The sequence below is a fragment of the Diceros bicornis genome, chromosome 13, assembly GCF_020826845.1.
Source record: "Diceros bicornis minor isolate mBicDic1 chromosome 13, mDicBic1.mat.cur, whole genome shotgun sequence".
NCBI classification, from domain to species: domain Eukaryota; kingdom Metazoa; phylum Chordata; class Mammalia; order Perissodactyla; family Rhinocerotidae; genus Diceros; species Diceros bicornis.
In genome coordinates this window covers 54,532,150-54,552,238 of record NC_080752.1, presented here as the reverse complement: position 1 = coordinate 54,552,238, position 20,089 = coordinate 54,532,150, and the positions used below count along the sequence as shown (strand labels likewise).

The following is a 20,089-nucleotide window of genomic DNA, read 5'->3' as shown; positions in this document are numbered from 1 at the left end:
GAACTGTAAAATCTCTTAGGATGCCCCTTCATCCCCACACGTTTCCTCATAGAACTATCAGAGTTATAAGATGACTCAAATGTTCATAATTAATTGAAACTGTATTGATTCCATTATTCAGTCAGACAATCAGTCAGCACAGTGTTTACCAAGCGCACGATGCCAAGCTCTGATTTAGGCATGGAGAATTCCATAGTAAACTAGGAGTCACAGAGTTTACAGCCTGGTAAAGAATACAGACAAATAAGCAAACAATTATTTCATGGTGATGAGTACTTTAATAGGACAAGTTCAGAGTTCAAAAGTTCAAACCAGGCGTGTCAGGGAAGACTTTCCAGAAGAAACGATATCTAAGCTTGGACCTGAAGGAGTAGGATAATCAGGTGAAGATGTCACAGACCCAAAGAGATGGAGGAGGAGAATGATGAAGAATGTTCCTGTTGACTAAGTAGCGTGTGAGACTATGAGGAGCAAGAGGGAACACGACCTGTCTCAGAGGAACTGAATGTCCAGTACAGCTGAAATATGAAGGAGAAGAGAAGAATGTGAAAGACAAGGCTGGAGTGGTAGGCAGAGGCCCAGTCATAAAAGATCTAATGAACCGTGTTGCAAACTTTAAACTATATCATTGAGCAGTGAGGACCTATTGAAGTGTTTAAAGCCTGGAAAGTAACATAATCAGATTTGTGTTTTAGAAAGCTCACTCAGGATACTATGGGAGAGTGGATTGGAGTGGAGCAAGATAAGTAGGCAAAGAAATGAGTAAGAGATTTTTGCAGAACTCTGTGAGTCCTCCTAGATTTGAAGATTATCCTTTCCTTTGGTATCCAAATCTAAATAAAATAAAATGAACCCCCATCCCACCTAACCTAGAAAAGGTTACATTTTCCTGGTAGTTGCCCATACGTCTAGCTCTGAATTCCTGCTTCTGATTCAGTTCTTAATCCCTTCTTTCCCTGTCAACTCAAGTAGCTGATGGTCTCTCTCTACAATGCTTTGCCCCAAACATTTGGTCCAGTTCCTCATCTGTCATTTTTCTAAGGCAAAACTAACACAAGGCTGTTAAGTGTCATAGACTTATACTGAAGTTTTGGGGGAAAAGAAGGTTAATTACTGCAAAGAACAGGAAGCAATTTAACATTTTTGTTTCATCTTCATGTTTATCAGCTGTCAGTAGGAAATCCCTTATTGGCCTCTTTCACCTTAGGCCTCAGCCTGCTGCCATTTTCTGGGACCCACTCAAGGTTTGGGGAATTCCGTTTCTCATCTGATTTCTCTATTCCTTCCATCCCATACCTCCTCCTTTTCAAGCTATCAGACCCAACTCCAAATTAATTTATGGGGAAAAATAATTTCATTTCCTTCTATCTCAGCTTTTCCCTTGTACAACAACGTCCGTGTTTTTCATAACCAAAAGTACCATTAGTGTAATTATCTAAATGGAAGAACCATTTAGCTCAGATTTATACTTTTAGCAACTCAGAGAACAGAGGCAAAAGCTGTGGATGGAGAGATTTGTTCCATCTGTTCTGTGTTCCCTTTTTCCACCTTCCTGTAGATTAATCCAGTTTTTTATGATTCTGTTCTATTTCCTTTGTTGGCTTATTAGCTATAACTCTTTATTTTGTTATTTTAGTGATTGCTTTAGTTTATATTATGCATTTTTTTACATATCACAATCTACCTTAAAATAATAATAATATCCCTTTACATATAGTACAAGAACCTTACAGTCGTATACCATCACTCCCACCTTCTGGCCTTTGTGCTATTATCATCATACATTTTACTTTTACATATGTTATAAATCCCACTTTACATTGTTATTATTTTACTTTAAATAGGTAATTACCTTTTAAAGATTTTTTTTTAAATAAGAAAAAATTCTTTTATATTTACCCTTTTATATACAGTTACCATTTCTGGTACTTTTCATTCTTTCATATAGAGCCAGAGTTTCATGTCATTATCTTCTCTCTGCCTGAAGGACTTCCTTTAACATTTCTCATAGTTATGGTCTACTGGAGTTGAGTTCTTTCGGCTTTTTGAAAAGGTCTTTTTTTGCCTTTGTTGTTGAAAGATACTTTTGTTGAGTTTAGAATTCCAGGTTGACTTTTTTGTTGTTCAGCTCTTTCAAGATGTCACTCCATTGTCTTCTAGTTTGCATTGTCTCTGATAAGATGTCTGCTGTCATTATTTGGTCTCTTGTATGTGTCTTTTTTCTCTGGATACTTTTAAATAAGTTTTTTATTTATCATTGGTTTTAAGAATTTGATTGTGCTGTGCTTTGGTGAGATTTTCTTCATGCCTCTCGTGCTTCGGGTTCACTGAGCTTCTTGGATATGTAAGTTTATATTTCCATCTAATTTTTTAAAAATTATGCCATTCTTTCTTCATATATATTTTCTGTCACCTCTCCTTTGGGGACTCCAATTAGACATATATTAATCCTCTTGAAGTTTTCCCCACAGTTGACTGATGCTTTTTAATTTTTTTTTTAGCCCTTTTTCTGTTTTATTTTGGATAAATTCTATAGCTATATTTAAGTTAATTAATCTTTTCTTCCGCAGTATCTAATCTACTCTTCATCCATCCCATGTATTTTTTATCTCAGACATTGTATTTTCATTTCTAGAAGTTCAATTTTTTTTTTGTCAAAAAAATAATTTTTTGGTTTATTTGATTCTCTTGTTTGTATCTTTGTTTCTTATATTAACTAATATTTGATCTTAGTTTTATTGTTCTCCTTGTAGAAGTTCAATATTTTTATACCTTCAGTGTCTCTGCTTAACCTGCTCAGTCTTTGCTCTAACTTCTTAAACATATGAAATATAGTTATGATCACTTCTCCAGTGCTCTGGCCTGTGAACTTTAGCTGCCTTAGCGTACCTGGTCTCTCAGCCCCATCTCCTCAGCTCAGGGAGATCACTGGGCTCTGTCTGATTTTCCCTTTCTGCACTGTGGCCTGGAAACTCTCCAGACAGTAAACTGGGAGCAAGCCTAGGGCTCACCTCGTTTGTTTCCCCTCTTTCAGGAATCACTGTTCTGCACTACCTGATGCCCAGTGAAAACTATCATTTCATATATTTTGTCTTTTCTTTTAGTTGTTTCAAGCAGTAGGGTATATCTAGTCCCTGCTACTCCACCTTAGCTGGAGTGGAAATCCAAAATGAATCTTTAATCTACGTACATCTTATCTCTACTGCCTTCACCATCATCCTCCCTCTCCTGGCATGAGAGAATCTTTCTGGCTTATCTGGTCTCTTTACTACCTCTCTTCCTCTCTGCTCCATTTTCTATTTTATAGCCCAAAGACTCTTCTTAAAGCATAAATTAGATTATCGCACTTGCCCACTTAAAACTCTTTAGTGGCATTCTAATGCACTTATAATAAAATCCAGATGCCTTTCTTTAGTTTGCCGAGTCCTGCATGATCTGGCCCCTGCCTACCTCTCCAAACTCATCTCTTTGTTCCATACATTTTAGCTACACAGTTTTTCCCCCAGTTTCCCTGAATATTCCAAGCTGCGTTCTACCTTAAAGTCTTTCTGTATGCTACCAGGCAGCAGCCCCTAGCCATTGCACCAGGGAACCTACAGCAGATCCTTTCCCATGATTAGGTTCTACCCAACCACATCAGTTTCTTAGCCTTTCCAGTAGAATTCTTTGCATGTAAGGGGTAAGCTGGGTCCTGACCATATTTGTATCCTTTGCAGTTTTTCTTAGAGAGTGGATGTTTAGATAATGCTTTGGATTCATTTGGGGCCTCCAATGAACCCTAAAACCAAGCACATTGTCTGGCACACCTCCACTTGGACTCTTCTTCAGACCACAGCTTAAACATCAAGTTGTCAGGGAGACTTCCCAGGGTCTTCTCATCTAAAAATGGTCCCCTGTTATTTTCTGTCTGAATATCCTATTCCTTTCCTTAGTAATATTTACAATAGTTTCTAATTTTTTTATCAACTTGTATTTTGTCATCCTCCTAGATGGAACTAGATTAAGTGTTCCATGAGGGGAGGGATAATATCTCTCTCTTTCATCATTCTCAGTATCCATCACTCTAACTGACACATAGTGAGTATTTAGTATTTGTCGAATGAAAGGATAGTAGAAGATATGCAACATGTGGTTCAGAGAGGGTTTTTTTTTAACATGAGACAGACTTAAGCATGTGCAAGGACTGTGCAAGTCCCTGGGTCCTGTGTTGAGGTAAGAATTTTCTTAGATCCACAGCTCTAGTTTCTTGGTCATTCAATTCACCCAATGAAGATGAAAGCATGGTTATGAGCACAGAGCCCTTGCATCTCAAAAGTGGAAAGTACTCTAGAGATGATCTAGTGTCTAGCCCAACAGATGAGAGTGGTCATCTGACCTCTGCTAAAATACTCCTAATGACAGATTGCTCACTATTGCCTTTGGTAATCGATTTTATTTTTGCACACCTCTGATTGCTAAAATACCTTTCTTTTTGAGCTGAAATATGCCTTCTTTTTTTTTTTTTTGGTGAGAAAGATCAGCCCTGAGCTAACATCTGCCAATTCTCCTCTTTTTTTTTTTTTTTGCTAAGGAAGACTGGCCCTGGGCTAACATCCATGCCCATCTTCCTCTACTTTATATGGGACGCCACCACAGCATGGCTTGACAAGCAGTGCATCAGTGCGCGCCTGGGATCCGAACCGGCGAACCTCAGGCTGCCGCAGCACAGTGCGTGCACTTAACCGCTTGCGCCACCAGGCCGGCCCCTAAATTTTGCCTTCTTATAACTCCTGGCCCCTCTTCCTCTCTCTGCCTTCCAAAAGAACAAGTCTACCTCCAGCCCTCTTCCCTTCCCATGACTGCCCTTAGGGCATTTGTCTCCTCTGACTTTTCTCCAGATTATATATATTCCCAGACCTTTTCTCCTTTGCCATGATTTCTAGGCTCCTCACCACCATCCTGGTCATCCTTCACTGGGAACTCTAGTTTTTAAGGTCAGCTTTGCAATGTGATACTCAGAGAAGATCTTCTTCTCACTGATAATAAAAGCGTAAGGGCAAAGTCCTTGTCTGTCTGTTTACCTCTGCATACCTCATACCTTGCATCATGGCTAGCACACAAAGGGTGTTCAACAAATTTTTGTTGAGTGAATGAATGAGCTCCCTCTCATGCTCATGATTCTCATGTCTCCAGCATGTCAACAGCAAGTTTAATTTACGTTGACTCTATGAGGTTAAGGATTTTCGTCTCCATTTTATGGATGGGCAAACAATCGCAGAAAAAGGCAGTGATCATTGACTAATGATCCTGCCAGAAATAGAACTCCAGTCTTCCAGCCCCGACTTCTGACCCCTGGGCCAATGGTTTCAAAGTTTGTTTTGTTTGGCACTAGAACTCCTTTTTTATGAGGGTAAGATTATGTGGAGAGCCCTACTCACTTGGCCTCCCTCTGGAGACCCCCAAGGCTCTGTGGAGCAGAGTTTGAAAGCACCGCAGTCGCCTATCCTGGCATTACCCTACTGAGGGCAGCTAGGACCTCATTTGATCAGCTTTAAGCAGACTAGGACCTCCCAGAGCCTTGAGCATGATGCTTCATTTTTCTACTACATGTCAACAGGATTTGCTAACCTTGCCTAGTCCAGGTGCCACCAGTCCGGATTTCAGACCCCTCAACTCACAATCTAGATCTCAGTTACCATTCTTAGCAGTGCTGAGAGGAAGAGACACTTACTGATTTGCATCAGCATCTGGTGAGCCCCTGGCATTATCATCATAATTATTCTTCACGTCAGTTAGCTCACATAAGGCAGGTGATACTGTCCCCAGTCTTTGCTCAGTTAAGTGAGGGCTAGAAAGGTGTGGCTACCCTGCTGATAAATGCAGAAGCTAGATTTCATCTTTTTCTTGAGCTATTGCAGAGAACTTAGGTTTGCCACTCTAACTCTGAATGAAGAATAATATAACAACTTCCCACCTTTGTAAAGTCCATCCCATTCCATTTTCTCATTTGATATTCTCAGCATGACAGAGGGTGATTTTTTGCCTCATTTTACAGACGAGGAAACTGGTACTCAGAGAACACAATCAACTTGCATGGGATCACATACCTCAAGAAAGGCAGGAGCCGAGGCCTCCTATTTCCTGGGTTTGGGTTTGGGTTCCTGTTCTTATCTCAAAGAGGAACACTGCTATAGTCATATCTCATAAAAAATAGGAATCTGAAACCTCATCCGCAGAAAGAGGGTGGGATATGGTTTAGATATCCTGGAGTCGCAGGGACTTCTCCCTTCAGAACCATTTCTAGAGAAGGGCTTCACCAGTTAAACTCCCCTAAGCTAAGGGTGAATAACTGTCTCATGCTAGGTTTGACTTTAAGCCCGTGATTACCAAGCAATTTTAGGTGAGTATTAGAAGGTAGTCCTAAAATCCTAAACCATTTTACCACGGAGATCTTAATGTGTGCCAGACAATGTGCTTGAATTTAGTGTGCATCAGAGGCCCTGCATGAATCCCAAGCATCATCTAAACACCCAATCTCTAGGAAAAACCACAAAGGACAGTGATACGGTCCAGTACTGAAGGCATCCCACATAAGCAGAGAATGCTGTGGCCAGGACTAAGGAGCTGACTTGGTGTGAGTAGAACCCAATCATGAGAAGGAGTCTGCTTCGGGTTCTGTAATGCAGTGATTAGGGGCTGCTACCTGGTTTGGACCATGGCCTGGGTGTAGAAATGTGAGAATGAGTTTCCCTTTACAGAGGCTTTCATAGCTATTCTCTTTTGATATTCATAAGCCCCTTGGAAGAAAAGGGCTTCCCATGTTATAGATGAGGAGACTGAGGTTCTGGAGGAAGCACCTTGCCTGCTGAGTGGCAGAGCCAAATTCTAACCCCGTTTCTGGTCTCCATGCCCACACTCTCACCACTGTACAACCCCAGCTTCCTTGGAATGTTTCTATAGAACAGGCACATATGAAAGGAGAGAGGGAACATAGGAGCAGATCCTTTGCAGACAGGCCTTTAGCCAGGCATCAAGAAGCGTTTCTGAGATGTCCTGCTGACTGAGCAGAGGGTCAGCTTCTAAAGTGCCCTCATCTAAGTAAATGTATCTCTGCTCCAGCACCTCTGTTTCCTGCTGTAGCATCTTACATGTAAGTCAGCCTCTTCTTAGAATAGCTCTATTTTTTTAAGATTCTCCTTATCCAGAAAAAGCATAAGACATCCAGACCAGAAGAAACCTCAAAGACCCTCTAGTCTAAGAGGAAGAGTCTCTAAGGAGATCCAGGTCCAGAGAGTAGCATTAGGCTTGACGAAGGCCACCTAGTGAGAGCCAGAACCATGACTGGTACACAGGCCTCCTGAGACCCAGCCCAGGCCTTTCTGTTTTGCTGCCTCTTGCTCCACCCAAACAGGTACCTGGGAGGCAGTGCCCTGGCAGTCCTTCCAGGTTAGTCCTGGCTCTCACTCTGGTTTTACTGTTTTCCAGGTGAAACCTTTGTCCTGGGGAATAGTCTGGCCCGGTCCTTGGAGCCACATTCAGACTCAATGGATTCTGCCTTGCATCCCACCAACCTCGTCAGCACCTCCCAAAATCTTCGAACCCCTGGGTACCGGCCTCTGCTTCCATCCTGTGGCCTCCCACTGAGCACTGCCTCAGCTGTGCGCAGGCTGTGCTCCAGGGGTAAGCTTACCAGAGTTCTGGCCTTCCTGCCCTCCCTCACTCTTTCCTTCCTTCCTGAGCTCTGGGAGGCCAGAAGGGACTTAGCTTTGTTGCCCCCTGCCTGGAGGTGGGACTGGGGTCTGGGCTTACTGTTGTGCCTGGCTAGACACCTAGGAGACAACTGAAGCTCTGGGATTGGCTTGAGAATAACGGAAACTGAGAGCCAGAGACCTAGAGCCAAAGGGACAGGGGAAGGATTCATTCATTCTTTCATTGGCCATTTATTTGAACACCATCTGTGTTTGGCATGAGGATGCAAAAATCAATCACTGCTTGTCCTCAAGGAGCTCACACAGTCTTGTGGGAAAGACGGACACTTAAGCAGATAATTGTAAAATAACATCTTGAGTGCAGTTACAGAGATATGCTTTGTGTAGTATGAAAACTGCAAGAAGGAACACCCAACCCAAGCTCGGTATCCAGAGGAAGCTTCCTTGAGAAAGCAGCTCTGTCTGAGACTTTAAAGGGTGACTTTATGAATGGCCATATCAGAGGTGGTAGGGGAGAGAGAGCTTTCCAGGAAGAGAATACAGCATGAACAAGGGCAAAGGGATAAGAACTAACACAGATTGTACCAGGAACTATATGCAGTTTGGTATTGCCGAAACATAAGATGTAATACTGTGACTTCAAAGAGAAAAGCCTGGAAAGGTCAGGGGTTATATCATAGAAGACCTTAAGTGCTATGTTAAGGAATTTGGAGTTGATCTTGTAGGCAATGCAAAGCTATTGAAGGTTTTTAATTCGAGGCAAAACCTGAACAGGTTTGTGTTTTCAAGAGATCATTGACAACTGTGTTGAGGAAAAATTTGAGGAAGGACAAGACTAGAGAGACCAGTTAGGAGGTTACTAGAGGGGGCCAGACCAGAAGGCATAAAAGCCTTGATTAGGGCTGTGGTAGCAGATTTGTAGAAGAGAAAATAGATTTGAAAATTACTCATGATGTAAATTTAGTCAGATTTGAGGATTGTGAAGAAGAAGGGAGTGGGAATGTCTCCCAGGTTTCTAGATGGGGTAGCTGGATAGGTGGTGGTGCCATTCACTGAGAGAAGGAACCAACCATAGAAGAGAGAGAAGGGTAGGGATCCCAGGTGTCATCTAAGTGATATCCAGCAGGTGGTGGCTCTGCAGGTCTGATTCTCAAGGAAGAGGACTGAGCCGAAGTTAAATATTTAGGAGTCGTGGAGTCATCAGCATATAGATGATAATTGAAGCTGTGGGATGAATGACACCCACTTTCCAGGAGTACATGTAGAATGAAAAGAACAGTTGACTAAAGATTGGATTCCTGGGGACCAGCAAAGTTCAGGAGGTGGGAACAGGAAGAAGATCCCACCAAGGAGACAAAGGAATAGTCGAATGTGAGGAAAAACAGAAGAATTTGGTATGGTGATGACCCGGGGTACAGAGAGTATTTTAAGGAGAGCAGAGTACAACAAAGGTTCAGTAAAATAAGGACTGAGCAATATCTGTTGGATGTGTTGATGAGTGGGTAATTGGTGAGCTTAGCAAGAGCAGCTTGAGTGGTGGTGGAGGGTGGTGAGGGCAGACTTGCAGTGGGTGGGGATATCAAGAAGAATTTGATGAGAAAAAAAAAGATGGTGACCTTCAAAAGAAGGTCTTCTGGAATGGGAGTACATTGAGCATGTTTATCAGCAGACATCTTGAGCCATCCAAGAAGAAGAAATTAAGAATATAGGAAAAAGGAGAAAGTAAGGCCTTGGGGGTAGTGGGAAAGTAGGGATCAAGGGCATAGACAAATAAATCAGTCTTAAGCCAGAAGAAGGCACATCTTGTTCTCTGAGACTGGAGAGAAGATTGATTGTGGCCGTAAGTGAATGGAGAGAAGGCTCAGTAGGGAAGGGCTTAGGAGTGCTGAAAAATTGAACTAGTCGTAAAGAAGACACGAGGAAATGGATCAAGGAGAAGGTTTGCAGGAAACACCAAAGGCCCAGTTATGCTTGGAGACTAGTTTGCCAGTTTGCAAGAAGTATGGTTTTCTTCTGTGGTTCTTAGAAACCTAGATGTGGGGTGAGAAAAGATAGTTTGAGAACTAAGGTTTTATGCTGAGCTAGTAGAACAAGAAGGGGCAGGGAGTGGGGGAGCATGTAAAGGAATCGATGGAGCTGGAGGGAAAGCAGTTTAGATCATCAACACTGGGTCTGGGCAGGGTAGAAAAGAAACAAGGCTGAGACAAGGCTGAAGGATGGGGGAAATTGTAAGTTTGGTGTGCTAAAGAGCTTTGTGATGTAATGGTTATAGTGGACATAAGTCCCAAGAGAGTTGGAAAAATGGGAGGTGGAGGTCCGAGAGTGGGACGGTTAAAATTCTGAAGTGGAGTTGATGGCAAGAACTGGACAGTGGTCTTGGCAGTAGGTATTTGAAGTAGAGTAAAGGTGAGGGTCACTGGAGGCAAGAAAGCTGAATGGATTGCCTCTGAGGATTATGGCAAGAATTGGGGTGGAACAGAAGGTAGTGAGCTAAGTACCAAAAAATCATCATGTAACAAGGGGTAGAAACCCAGAGATCTATAGATGACAGTGATCAGGAAGAGCAGATGGTTGGGTACATGTTTGGCCTCTGGAGAACATGAGCTTTCATAGGAGGACAAAAGCAACAAGTGGGAGACAGGAGAATGCCACCTCCACACCCCCACTGTAGCCTCCTCCAGCCCAGGATGTATGGGGTGTGAAAGAATAAGAAGACTCCGTTAGCAAGGCCTGCAATGGAAAGAAGTGACCTCAGGAAAGAGAGATTTCAGGAAGGCTGAGACAGGGGAAGAAGCCTGGGATGCCCCACCCCAACCCTAACCCCAGCAAGACAGCAAAATGGAGTATGAGGAGCTCTGAAGTTGAGGTAGAGCTGGGAGTTGATTCCCTGCCTTGAGACTTGGGTAAGTCATCTCACCTCTCAGGTCTTCATGTTCCTCATATGCAAAATGGAGATGGTGATATCGACCTGGTCTTTTCATAAGAGTGTTAAAAGGATCAAATGGAAGCAAGGAAATGGGATCATTTTGGAAACTAAATCATTTCCCAAGTATGAGGGAGTTACTGTTATTGTTGTCTTCCCCAAGGCCCTGTTTCTATTAGGTATGCTTGTTGATAGGCTGTCTCGCGTGGCACTGGCCTTAGACGTCACTGTTGTCTCCCAGGCGTCTCCCCTCTTCCTTTGGAATATATTGTGAGTCTGTCGGCCAGGTCATGGTCCAGATCTGTTTTGACACCGAAGAACCTCACAAGGCCATGAAAGGATTCTATTTGGTTGGCCCTAGAATTGTTTCTCTCAATTTAGATATTGAGTCTATCCCCTCTCTTATTTCATTAATCCAAGATGATTAGGCATCAGTTTGTTAGTCTGGCCTCTTACAGATGCGCCTCACCTGCCTCAGTCGTTCTCAGACTGAGACACTCTGCGTTCCTTGAAAAATAACTGCCAGCTGTGGTAACCCCATTGGATGGAGGAGGAGAACCCTGGCGTAGTCTGTCTGCAGAAATGGGGATAGGAAAAGACGGAGACAGGGCACCAACTTATCTCCTTCTGTGTGGTCCTGGACAAGTCACTTCACTTCTCTGGACCTCAGTTCCCTTATCTCTAAACTGAAATTGATACTTCCTTCCAGGGCTATTTTAGGGACAAAAGAGCTGACGATGGTGGAGGTTCTTTATGATATTCATATATCAGACCACTCTCCACCACGTTCACCACTACCACCTGGTGCATGCCACAGTCATCTCTTGCCTGGACTATTATAGTGTCTTTTTTAACTGGTCCCCTTTGCTTCTGTCCTAGCCCCTCTAGAGTCAATTATCAACATAGACTGTGAGAGTGATCCTTTTAGTTGTAAGTTGGTTTATGTTACTCTGCTCAAAACTGATCTACCTTCACTCAGAAAATCCAGTCATTTTTTAGTGACATACAGTGTCCTCTATTATCTGCACCCCTAATCCCCCACCCCATCACACACATACATACACACCTCTCAGATGTTCCTTCCTACCACTTTCTCCTCATTCACTCTACTCCGGCGCACTAGCCTCCCTGCTAAACCTTAAATGTGCCAATCACTCTTCTACCTCAATGTCTTTGCTCAAATGTCATCATTTCAGAGATGTCTTTCCAGACCACCATATAAATTAGCAAGTTCCTGCTGCCTGCCCTCATGGAGTGTATATTCTAATGGGAGTAGGCTGACAGACAAACACATAACTATATAATAATATTATATATGTGAATATATGTGTGTGTGTTTATATATATAATATCAACTCTGGTTTCTCTTCAGATCGTATAAATCTTTCGCCTTTTACTATAATATCATTATGTGTGTGTGTGTATAATACTGTGTGTGGGTGTGTGTGTGAGAGAGAGAGAGAGAGATTCCTAGCTTTCCTGGGTAGAGGAATTAGCTAAGATGGTCCAAGAAAGGTATATTCATGTGTATGTCTTCTCTCTGCTCTCCATAATCTCTGCAATTGGTTTCTCTCTTAGCATCACAGTGGACTTTTAAGGCAGGGAGAAGTGGCTGGCTCACAGAGCCCTCTACAACTTCCTATCTGCTATCACCTCTAAAACGCCACTGAAATTTCCATGGCGCTAATCACCCCTGCTCGTTCCAGGACACTTCTCCTGTGGTCTGGTCAGTACATGCTTGAGAGATAATATACTGGAGTGTCTTCCCCAGCGAGCAGGGGCTGGGCCAAGCAAAGTGTGCTTTGACTTTTAGACCTGGGACCCAACCCAAAATGAAGGAACATGGGAGGAGATTTTTAGCCTTTGCAAGAGATAGTTGAAGAGTAGATCCCTTCTACTTGCACAGGTATGTTTCAGCTCTGCCACTTAGTTGTGTCAACTGACTGGACATCTCCTGGGTGGTGAGGATACAGACAATGAGCAAGGCAAGGTCCCTGCCTCAAGACACACATAGTCTGGTGGGGGAGACAGAAAAATACACAAATAACTATTTGATATAATCATTCATTCACTTAACAGACGTGTTTGAACATCTGCTATGGCAGACCAGGCACTCTTTTATGTGTTGGGGACTGTAAAAGGCAAACACTCTCCTCTTGTGTGTCTCCCCACTCTCAATACTCTATTCAACACTACTTCACCTCTGACACCAGATGTGTGGGTTCTCCACACACCAAGCAATTCTGCAATACCAGCTGGGTGTCCTACAATTTAACTCAATTCTGACACTATCTACCTGGAAATAGCATCAGATCCCACAGGTTAAGGGCTCAGTCCCGCAAGAATGCACCCCTGCTTCAGATGCCAGTCAAAAGTTCAGGTTGTAACTTGTGCTTCTGACTGACTGGCTGTAAATTGGAGGTTTCCACAATCCCCTCCTCGGGTTAGATTAATTTGCTAGAGTGGCTCACAGAACTTAGGAAAACTATTTACTTACTAGATTACCGTTTTTTTAATAAAAGGATACAACTCAAGAACAGCCACATGGAAGAGATGCATAGGGCAAGGTATGTGGGAAGAGGTGTGGAGTTTCCATGCCCTCTCCAAGCACACCACTCTCCCAGTACCTCCATGTTCACCAACCTGGAAGCTCTCCGAACCTCTACCTTTTGAGTTTTTATGGAGGCTTCATTACCTAGGCATGGTTGATTTGATCATTGGACCTTGGTGACTGAACTCAATCATCAGCCCCTCTCCCTTCCCAGGACGTTGGGGGTGGGACTGAAAGTTCCAACCCTCTCATCACCTGGTTGGTTCCTCTGGCATCCAGCCCCTATCCTTAGGGGCTCTCCACAAGTCACCTCATTAACATACTCTGAAGTGACTGAAAGGGGCTTGTTATGAATAACAAAAGATGCCTTCATTTCTCTCACCACTTAGGAAATTCCAAGGATTTTAGGAGTTCTGTGCCAGAAGGAGGGATGAGGACCATGTATATATGTTTCTTATAAATCACAATATCACGAGGACATAGCAGGGAACAAACGAGGAGAAGACAAATAATAAACATAAATGCATGAAATTATTTTAGGTAGTGATATGTGCTGGGGAAAAAAAACTAGAGTATGCAATTGGATTGAGAGTGACTACGTAGGGAATCGAGTACTTTTACTAGGAGATCAGGGACGGCTTCTCTGAGGAATTGATATTTGAGATGAGCCCCAAATGTTGAGAAGGAATCAGGTATGCAAAGATCTGGAAAAAGGACATTCCAGACAGAAGAAATTGCAGGTCACAGAATAAAAGCACAGCCTATTCAAGAAGCAGAAATAAAGCTAGCGTGTCTGGAGCTTGGCGAGTAAAGTAGGGAGGAGGGGGATGAGGTCAAAGGTAGAAAGGGCCAGATGATAGAGTACCTTCTAGACCATAGGGGTTCAGATTTCATTTCATGTGCAACAAGCAGCCATTGCATTGACTTTTTAGGGGGGATTGACATGATCCAATTAGTTTTTAAAGGTTGCTTTGACTGCTTTATGGAGAATAGATTATTAGGGTGATGTGATGGGGGAAAACGTGTAGAGATTGAGCTGTAACCAAGAGATACATGAAATGCTTTGTGAAATAAATTATTTCAGTATTAGGCCAGGAAAATTTCATAAAGGAGCTGGTCCTTGAAGCTGTCAACACAGATAATCCATAATCGATCTATAAATCAAAATTGGGGTAAGTTTATTATATGAGCCAGTTTTGAGGACTATAGCCCAGGAGCACCCTTCACCAAGGAAGGAAGCAAGTGAGGTGAACAGAGTGATTATATACCATCTTGGAACAAGGAACATCCATCACATAGGACAGGAATATCTCTTTTACTGCAATCAAGAGATGCTTTGCTAGTGCAGCAGGTCAGTGGTCACAAGATGAGCACAGCAGATCGGTGGTCATGAGATGAGCTTAGTAGGTCAGTAATTAATCCTTAGTTTCTGAGAAGAAATGCTTATCTATAAAGAAATAGTGATATGGGGGGGAGGCAATATCCCCATCTTTAAAGGCATCATTCTCGGCTTTGGGACATTGTAAATGTTTAAAGCAGATGTACAGTGCATGCTCAGCAGGCTACATCAGGCCTTTCTGGAAAAACAAGGTCAAGCCGAATTAGTTTTAAACCAAATGCCTTCCTCATATACTCCAATGTATCTTATTGCTTTTGATTTATTCATCAAAGCCAACTCTTGCTTAGCTAAGTTGGAGTTGGTGAGAAGAAAAGGAGAAATTGAAGAGAGAGAAGGGGGCACATTCCAGGCAGAGGGGATGAAACGTGCCAGAGACCTATGGCAGGTGATGATCAAAATACAGAGATCCCAAATCCCACAGGGGAAATGGGAAGAGCTGTATTTGAGCTAAGATTGAAATAAAAGCTCTTAGCAGAGTACTAAATTAACACTGAGATTCCTGGCAGCCAACGCAAAATTCTTTTCTACCTCCTGCATTAGGCCATAGCAAGGGCAACTATTCTCCAAGCCTTGGAAGACGCCCAGGGTGTTATCCACCACTTTTTTTCTCCCGAGGCCCCAAGGGTTTGGCTCTAATCTTGCCCTGCTCCCAAGGTCTGTCTAGAAATGGTCCCCAGAGCCAAGGCAAAAGCAGCCTCACCCACCTGCCCCCCCACTAAACACAAGTAATCCCCTCACCTTGTTGTTACCCCTGACTCAGGTCCAGGTTGAATCACAGCCTCAATGTAAAATTCCTTCTGACCATTTACAAAATCAGATCTACCCTTAAAGAAGAAAGATTTGACTTAAGGAGAATCTCAAGCCCTCAGTCTCTTTGTGGAAAACCCTTCCCTCCCTTAGCTGCCTCCAGTTCTTCTGCTCTGGCACTGCTGTGAGCCTCACCCACAGGGCCTTCGGGACGTGCAAGGAGAGTGGCGGGGAGTTACAAACGCGTCTCCACCCATTATGGCAGGTGCCCTCCTGTCCTGCAGGGTCGGACCGATACCTGGAAACCCGGGATGCCTCTCGACTGAGTGGCCAGGACCCCTCCTCATGGACAGTTGAGGACGTGATGCAGTTTGTCCGGGAAGCTGATCCTCAGCTTGGACCCCACGCTGACCTCTTTCGCAAACACGTAGGTGCCCCTGCCTGACCTCTTCCGTGTTCGCTGGGAGTCTTGCTTCTGCAACTTGTAGACTCTTAAAGGGCATGGGCTATATATTTGTTCCAGGTCCTTTGAAACTGAGCACAAGAGACACCATACAAACTTAGAGACAGCATCTTGGGTCTTAAACAGATTCACTGGGCACTGAGTTTAGCTCACTCCTGTAGTCTGGGATCTGATTCAGCCACGTTCCTACTGGGTGTATGTCCTATGGACTCAGTCCTGGGGACAGGCTTGCCTCTTTTCCTTGCTCTCCCATCTGCCTGCCTTGGCCTGAGAATCAGGGGCCTCAGCCCAAGTTAAAAAGTCGCTTGCGGGAGCTGGCCCAGTGGTGTAGTGGTTAAGTTTGCACACTTCGCTTCAGCAACTCAGGGCTTGCAGGTTTGGATCCCAGGCGTGGACCTACACACCATTCATCAAGCCATGCTGTGGCAGTGTCCCACATACAAAATAGAGGAAGATTGGCAGAGATGTTAGCTCAGGGACAATCTTCCTCAAGCAAAAAAGAGGAAGATTGGCAAGAGATGTTAGCTCAGGGACAATCTTCCTCACCAAAAAAAAAAATTGTCCCTTGCGGGGCCAGCCCAGTGGTGTAGTAGTTAAGTTCACATGCTCTGCTTCAGCAGCCCTGGGGTTCATGGGTTCAGATCCCAGGCACAGACCTACACATTGCTCATCAAGCCATGCTGTGGCGGCATCCCACATACAAAATAGAGAAAGGTTGGCACAGATGTTAGCTCGGGGACAATCTTCCTTAAGCAAAAAGAGGAAGATTGGCAACAGATGTTAACTCAGGGCCACTCTTCCTCACCAAAGGGAAAAAAAACATCCCTTGCCAAGTGGCCTCCAACTCTCCAACCTCATCAGTCCCCCATCCTCTACCTGCTCCTCTGTGAGCCTCCAACATCTGTTTGAGTGACCATTTGGCTGTTTGGCCAGGGATTGCTCCTGATCCTCCTGCAGTGACCATACTCCTAATGTGGGGCTCAAACCCGCTTCCTCATAGCCCCTTCTGCTTCTGCCCTTTGGTCACTCAGAACAGATCTGCTCCTCTCATTGCTCATTTAAATCTTTCGTGCCAGGTGGATTTGGAGGGTGCTCTTAGATCAAGCCTGAAGCTCTCATAGCTGCTCAGTTAGTGCCTGCTTTGTGCCTAGCTCACACAGAGGGTCCCTGCCACTCAGGAGGGAAGATGACTCACAGAATTGAGGGTCAATATAAAAACAGTCTCTGATAAGTGACGAGTACACTGACTGGGGGGGCTTCCTGGAGGAAATGGAATTGATGCATCTCAGAGGTTTGGAAGGGTGGAGAAACTGCCTCTCAGGCAGCAGAGAAAGGAAATTGGTATAAACGTGTATGAAGAGCTTATTAGCCCAGGGGGTTCAGTAGTAGATTTCGGGGGGAGGGATGGTTGGAGACAGAAGGTGGGGAGAATAGGTAGGCTTTAGTGTCACAGCAGGTTCAATAGACCCCATGTTGCTGGTACTTCCCTGGGTGAACCTGGGGTGGACAGACCAACCAGGCTTCTGATGGCGCCTCCCTCCATCCCCCCCAGGAGATCGATGGCAAGGCCCTGCTTCTGCTGCGCAGTGACATGATGATGAAGTACATGGGTCTGAAGCTGGGGCCTGCACTCAAGCTCTCCTACCACATTGACCGGCTGAAGCAGGGCAAGTTCTGAAGCAGGGAGACGCAGCCTAGACAACTGAGGGCTCAAGCAAATGGGGGCAGTCTTCTCCCAGGAAGGAGAGCCATCAGCCCACTTCCTGGTGCCTCATTGGGGTTCAGGGCCACCTCAGGACTCCAGGAGCCTGTGTGGAGCCACCACTACTAACCCCTCCTGCTATGATATGTCCTTCCATGAAGGACTGAGGAGGTGAGAGTGTGAGGCCCAGGGCTGGTGCTGCTCTTCCCCTCAGCCCTACCTCAGCTCTGAGGTCTCTCTGTATTTATTTCTCAAGCCTGGCCGGCCTCTCACCAGGAGTTTAGACTGAACACCTTCCAAGTGATGGAGGAAGGGGCCGACTCCTGAGGCCTCAGAAGATGGGGCCCTGAATTGATATTTGTGCCCAGTCCCCTTACCACCTGCTGGGCCTGGTGTGGCACCCCATTGCCCCACAACTCCTGCCTTCTCCTCACAAGATCCCCAGAGTCCAAACTCATGGTGCAAACCTCTACCTTTTTTAAAAAAAGATCTTTTCTTATTGTTAATTTATTGCCTCTGGCACTTGGGCAAGCCCTCCAGTTCATACTTCTCTTGCTCCAGACATTGGGTTTCAGGAGGAGAGAGACTGCCCTGCCCTGGTCCCAGAGAGGCGTGGCCCCTTTTCAGAGGACGTTACTCTAGGGCACTTGCTCTTTGGGATGGACAGACCCGTAAAGCCTTGACCACATCACTCAGCATGGGGAGGAGAGGGTCCCTGTCCCCTTCCACTCTCTTCCTCCACTGGGCCCCTTTGTAGCCCTGGGCCTCATCTCTGGGAATGGGAATCCCCTGCCCCACACTGTCCCCCACCACAGCTCCTTGCCCTGGCCAGAACTGCTGTGGAAGAAGGCGGGGCCCAATGATTTTAGGCCAAGAAGGCCCTAAGGTAGATGGGAGGGAAGGGTCTCCAGGCCTGAGTCTGGTTGCACCCACTCCACGTCCATATGCTTCCTTATTAAGCAAGTCAGCAGCACAGCTGCCCCTGCTGCCATCTGGACTTATTTTATGTCGATTTGTTTGTTAATAAAAAACAATATAGATGCCAATGTCTTTTTAATCAGTCAACAGCCAAATCACTGTGCCTCCAAAGGGAAGGTCAGTACCCTTCTCTTGGTCTTAGTTTCCTCGTATATAAAATGAGGAGCTTGGACAAGATGATCCCCAGAGGATTCCCCAGAGGCTAGCCTGCATCATACCCCTTGCCCCGACCAGGGGCCAGGTACTCAAGTCCAGGGCCACACGTCCTTGTTTCTAATGGGGTCGCAGAATAAGGTTAAGGGGCAGCAGCACAGTGCATTATAACCTGAGAATAACTAACACCTTTATGTCACTTACTGTGTGCCCCACAAACTGCTCCACATGAATTAGAGTTATCTCATTTAGTCTTGACAACAAACCCATTTTATAAATGACGAAACTTAAGCTCAGATCACATAGCCAGGAAGTGCCAAAGTAGGCATTTGAAGCCAAATAATCTGATGCCAAGGCCAAGACCGAGGTTCCAGCCAGTCCAGCTGTTTGCTTTGACACTGTGGGTCAGTTATTTCCCTTTGGGCCCATCTGGCACTGAGGGGTTTGGATGAGGAGACTTCTGAGGCTTGCCTACAAGCTCTCACCAGTGACTAGTTCTGACATTGTGACTAACTTAGAACGTCTTTTCCACTCAGCCACTGTGAGGTTCAAATGTGGTCCCCGTGGAGCAGTCAGAGTCAGGGCTGCCAAACCAGAGTAGGCCTCTGTTTTCCACAGACTCCTAGACATTGGGGGATGGTAGGCTGTGCTGTTCACTCAGGGTACTCCCAAAGAGGGCCTTACTGAACCCTGATGGTGAACTTCTGGATGTGACCCTCACCCAAGAGACACAGGGAGAAGGTGACACCAGCGTGTGTAGGCAGGCTGGACGTGCTGCAAGGCTGGGCCTTGAGAAGCAAAGTGGCACCTGCCCCACTTTGCCCCCTGTCATCAAAAGCATACAGCTGGGCTGGCCCCGTGGCTTAGCAGTTAAGTGCGTGCGCTCTGCTGCTGGTGGCCCGGGTTCACATCCCGGGCGTGCACCGACGCACCGCTTCTCCGGCCATGCTGAGTCCGCGTCCCACATACAGCAACCAGAAGGATGTGCAGCTATGACATACAACTATCTACTGGGGCTTTGGGGGAAAAAAAATAAATAAATAAAATTAAAAAAAAAAAAAAAACAGCTTACCAAGGAACATTGATTGAGGGCGTCTTGTGCTAAGCAGTTCATGTACATTATCTCATTTGAAACCTCACTGCATCCCTCTAGGATAACTACCACGTTCCCCCCATTTTACAGGTGGGGAAACTAAAGCTTAGAGAGGTTAAGTTACTTGCCCCAAACTCCAAGCTAATAAGGGGTACATCATACTGCCTGCAGCACCCACCAGGGGCCATGGTCTTAGATCCTACTAACCATTCAGACTCTTGACTCCCACAGCTACCCTGGGCATGGCATTCACTTTGAAGGCTGTCAGACCGGAAGCAGCCTGTTACAGGACAGCAGGAAGCAGTCCTCTTCAGGTGGTAGTCCTTGCAGAACTCAGTCATCCAGGATTATTCTCCATTGTTGCCCAGGGAACAGCTCAGGAGCAAGGGGAA

The 20,089-nt window shown here is 45.0% G+C and overlaps 1 protein-coding gene across 15 annotated transcripts in view; it reads left to right on the top strand.

The window, feature by feature from the left end:
* Positions 1-18,514, top strand: part of SCMH1 (Scm polycomb group protein homolog 1) — a 214,811-nt gene extending 196,297 nt beyond the window's left edge. For 11 of the 15 annotated variants that reach the window (XM_058553829.1, XM_058553833.1, XM_058553841.1 and 8 more), the window contains 3 exons: positions 7,465-7,659; positions 15,593-15,735; positions 17,324-18,514. In XM_058553829.1, the coding sequence (XP_058409812.1) occupies positions 7,465-7,659; positions 15,593-15,735; positions 17,324-17,449 (464 nt within the window). In that variant the 3' untranslated portion in view covers positions 17,450-18,514. Of the gene's footprint in view, positions 1-7,464; positions 7,660-15,573; positions 15,736-17,323 lie in introns of those variants that run through there. The other 4 variants (XR_009221902.1, XM_058553839.1, XM_058553834.1 and 1 more) reach the window with 4 other exon arrangements.
* The last annotated feature ends 1,575 nt before the right edge of the window (positions 18,515-20,089 follow it).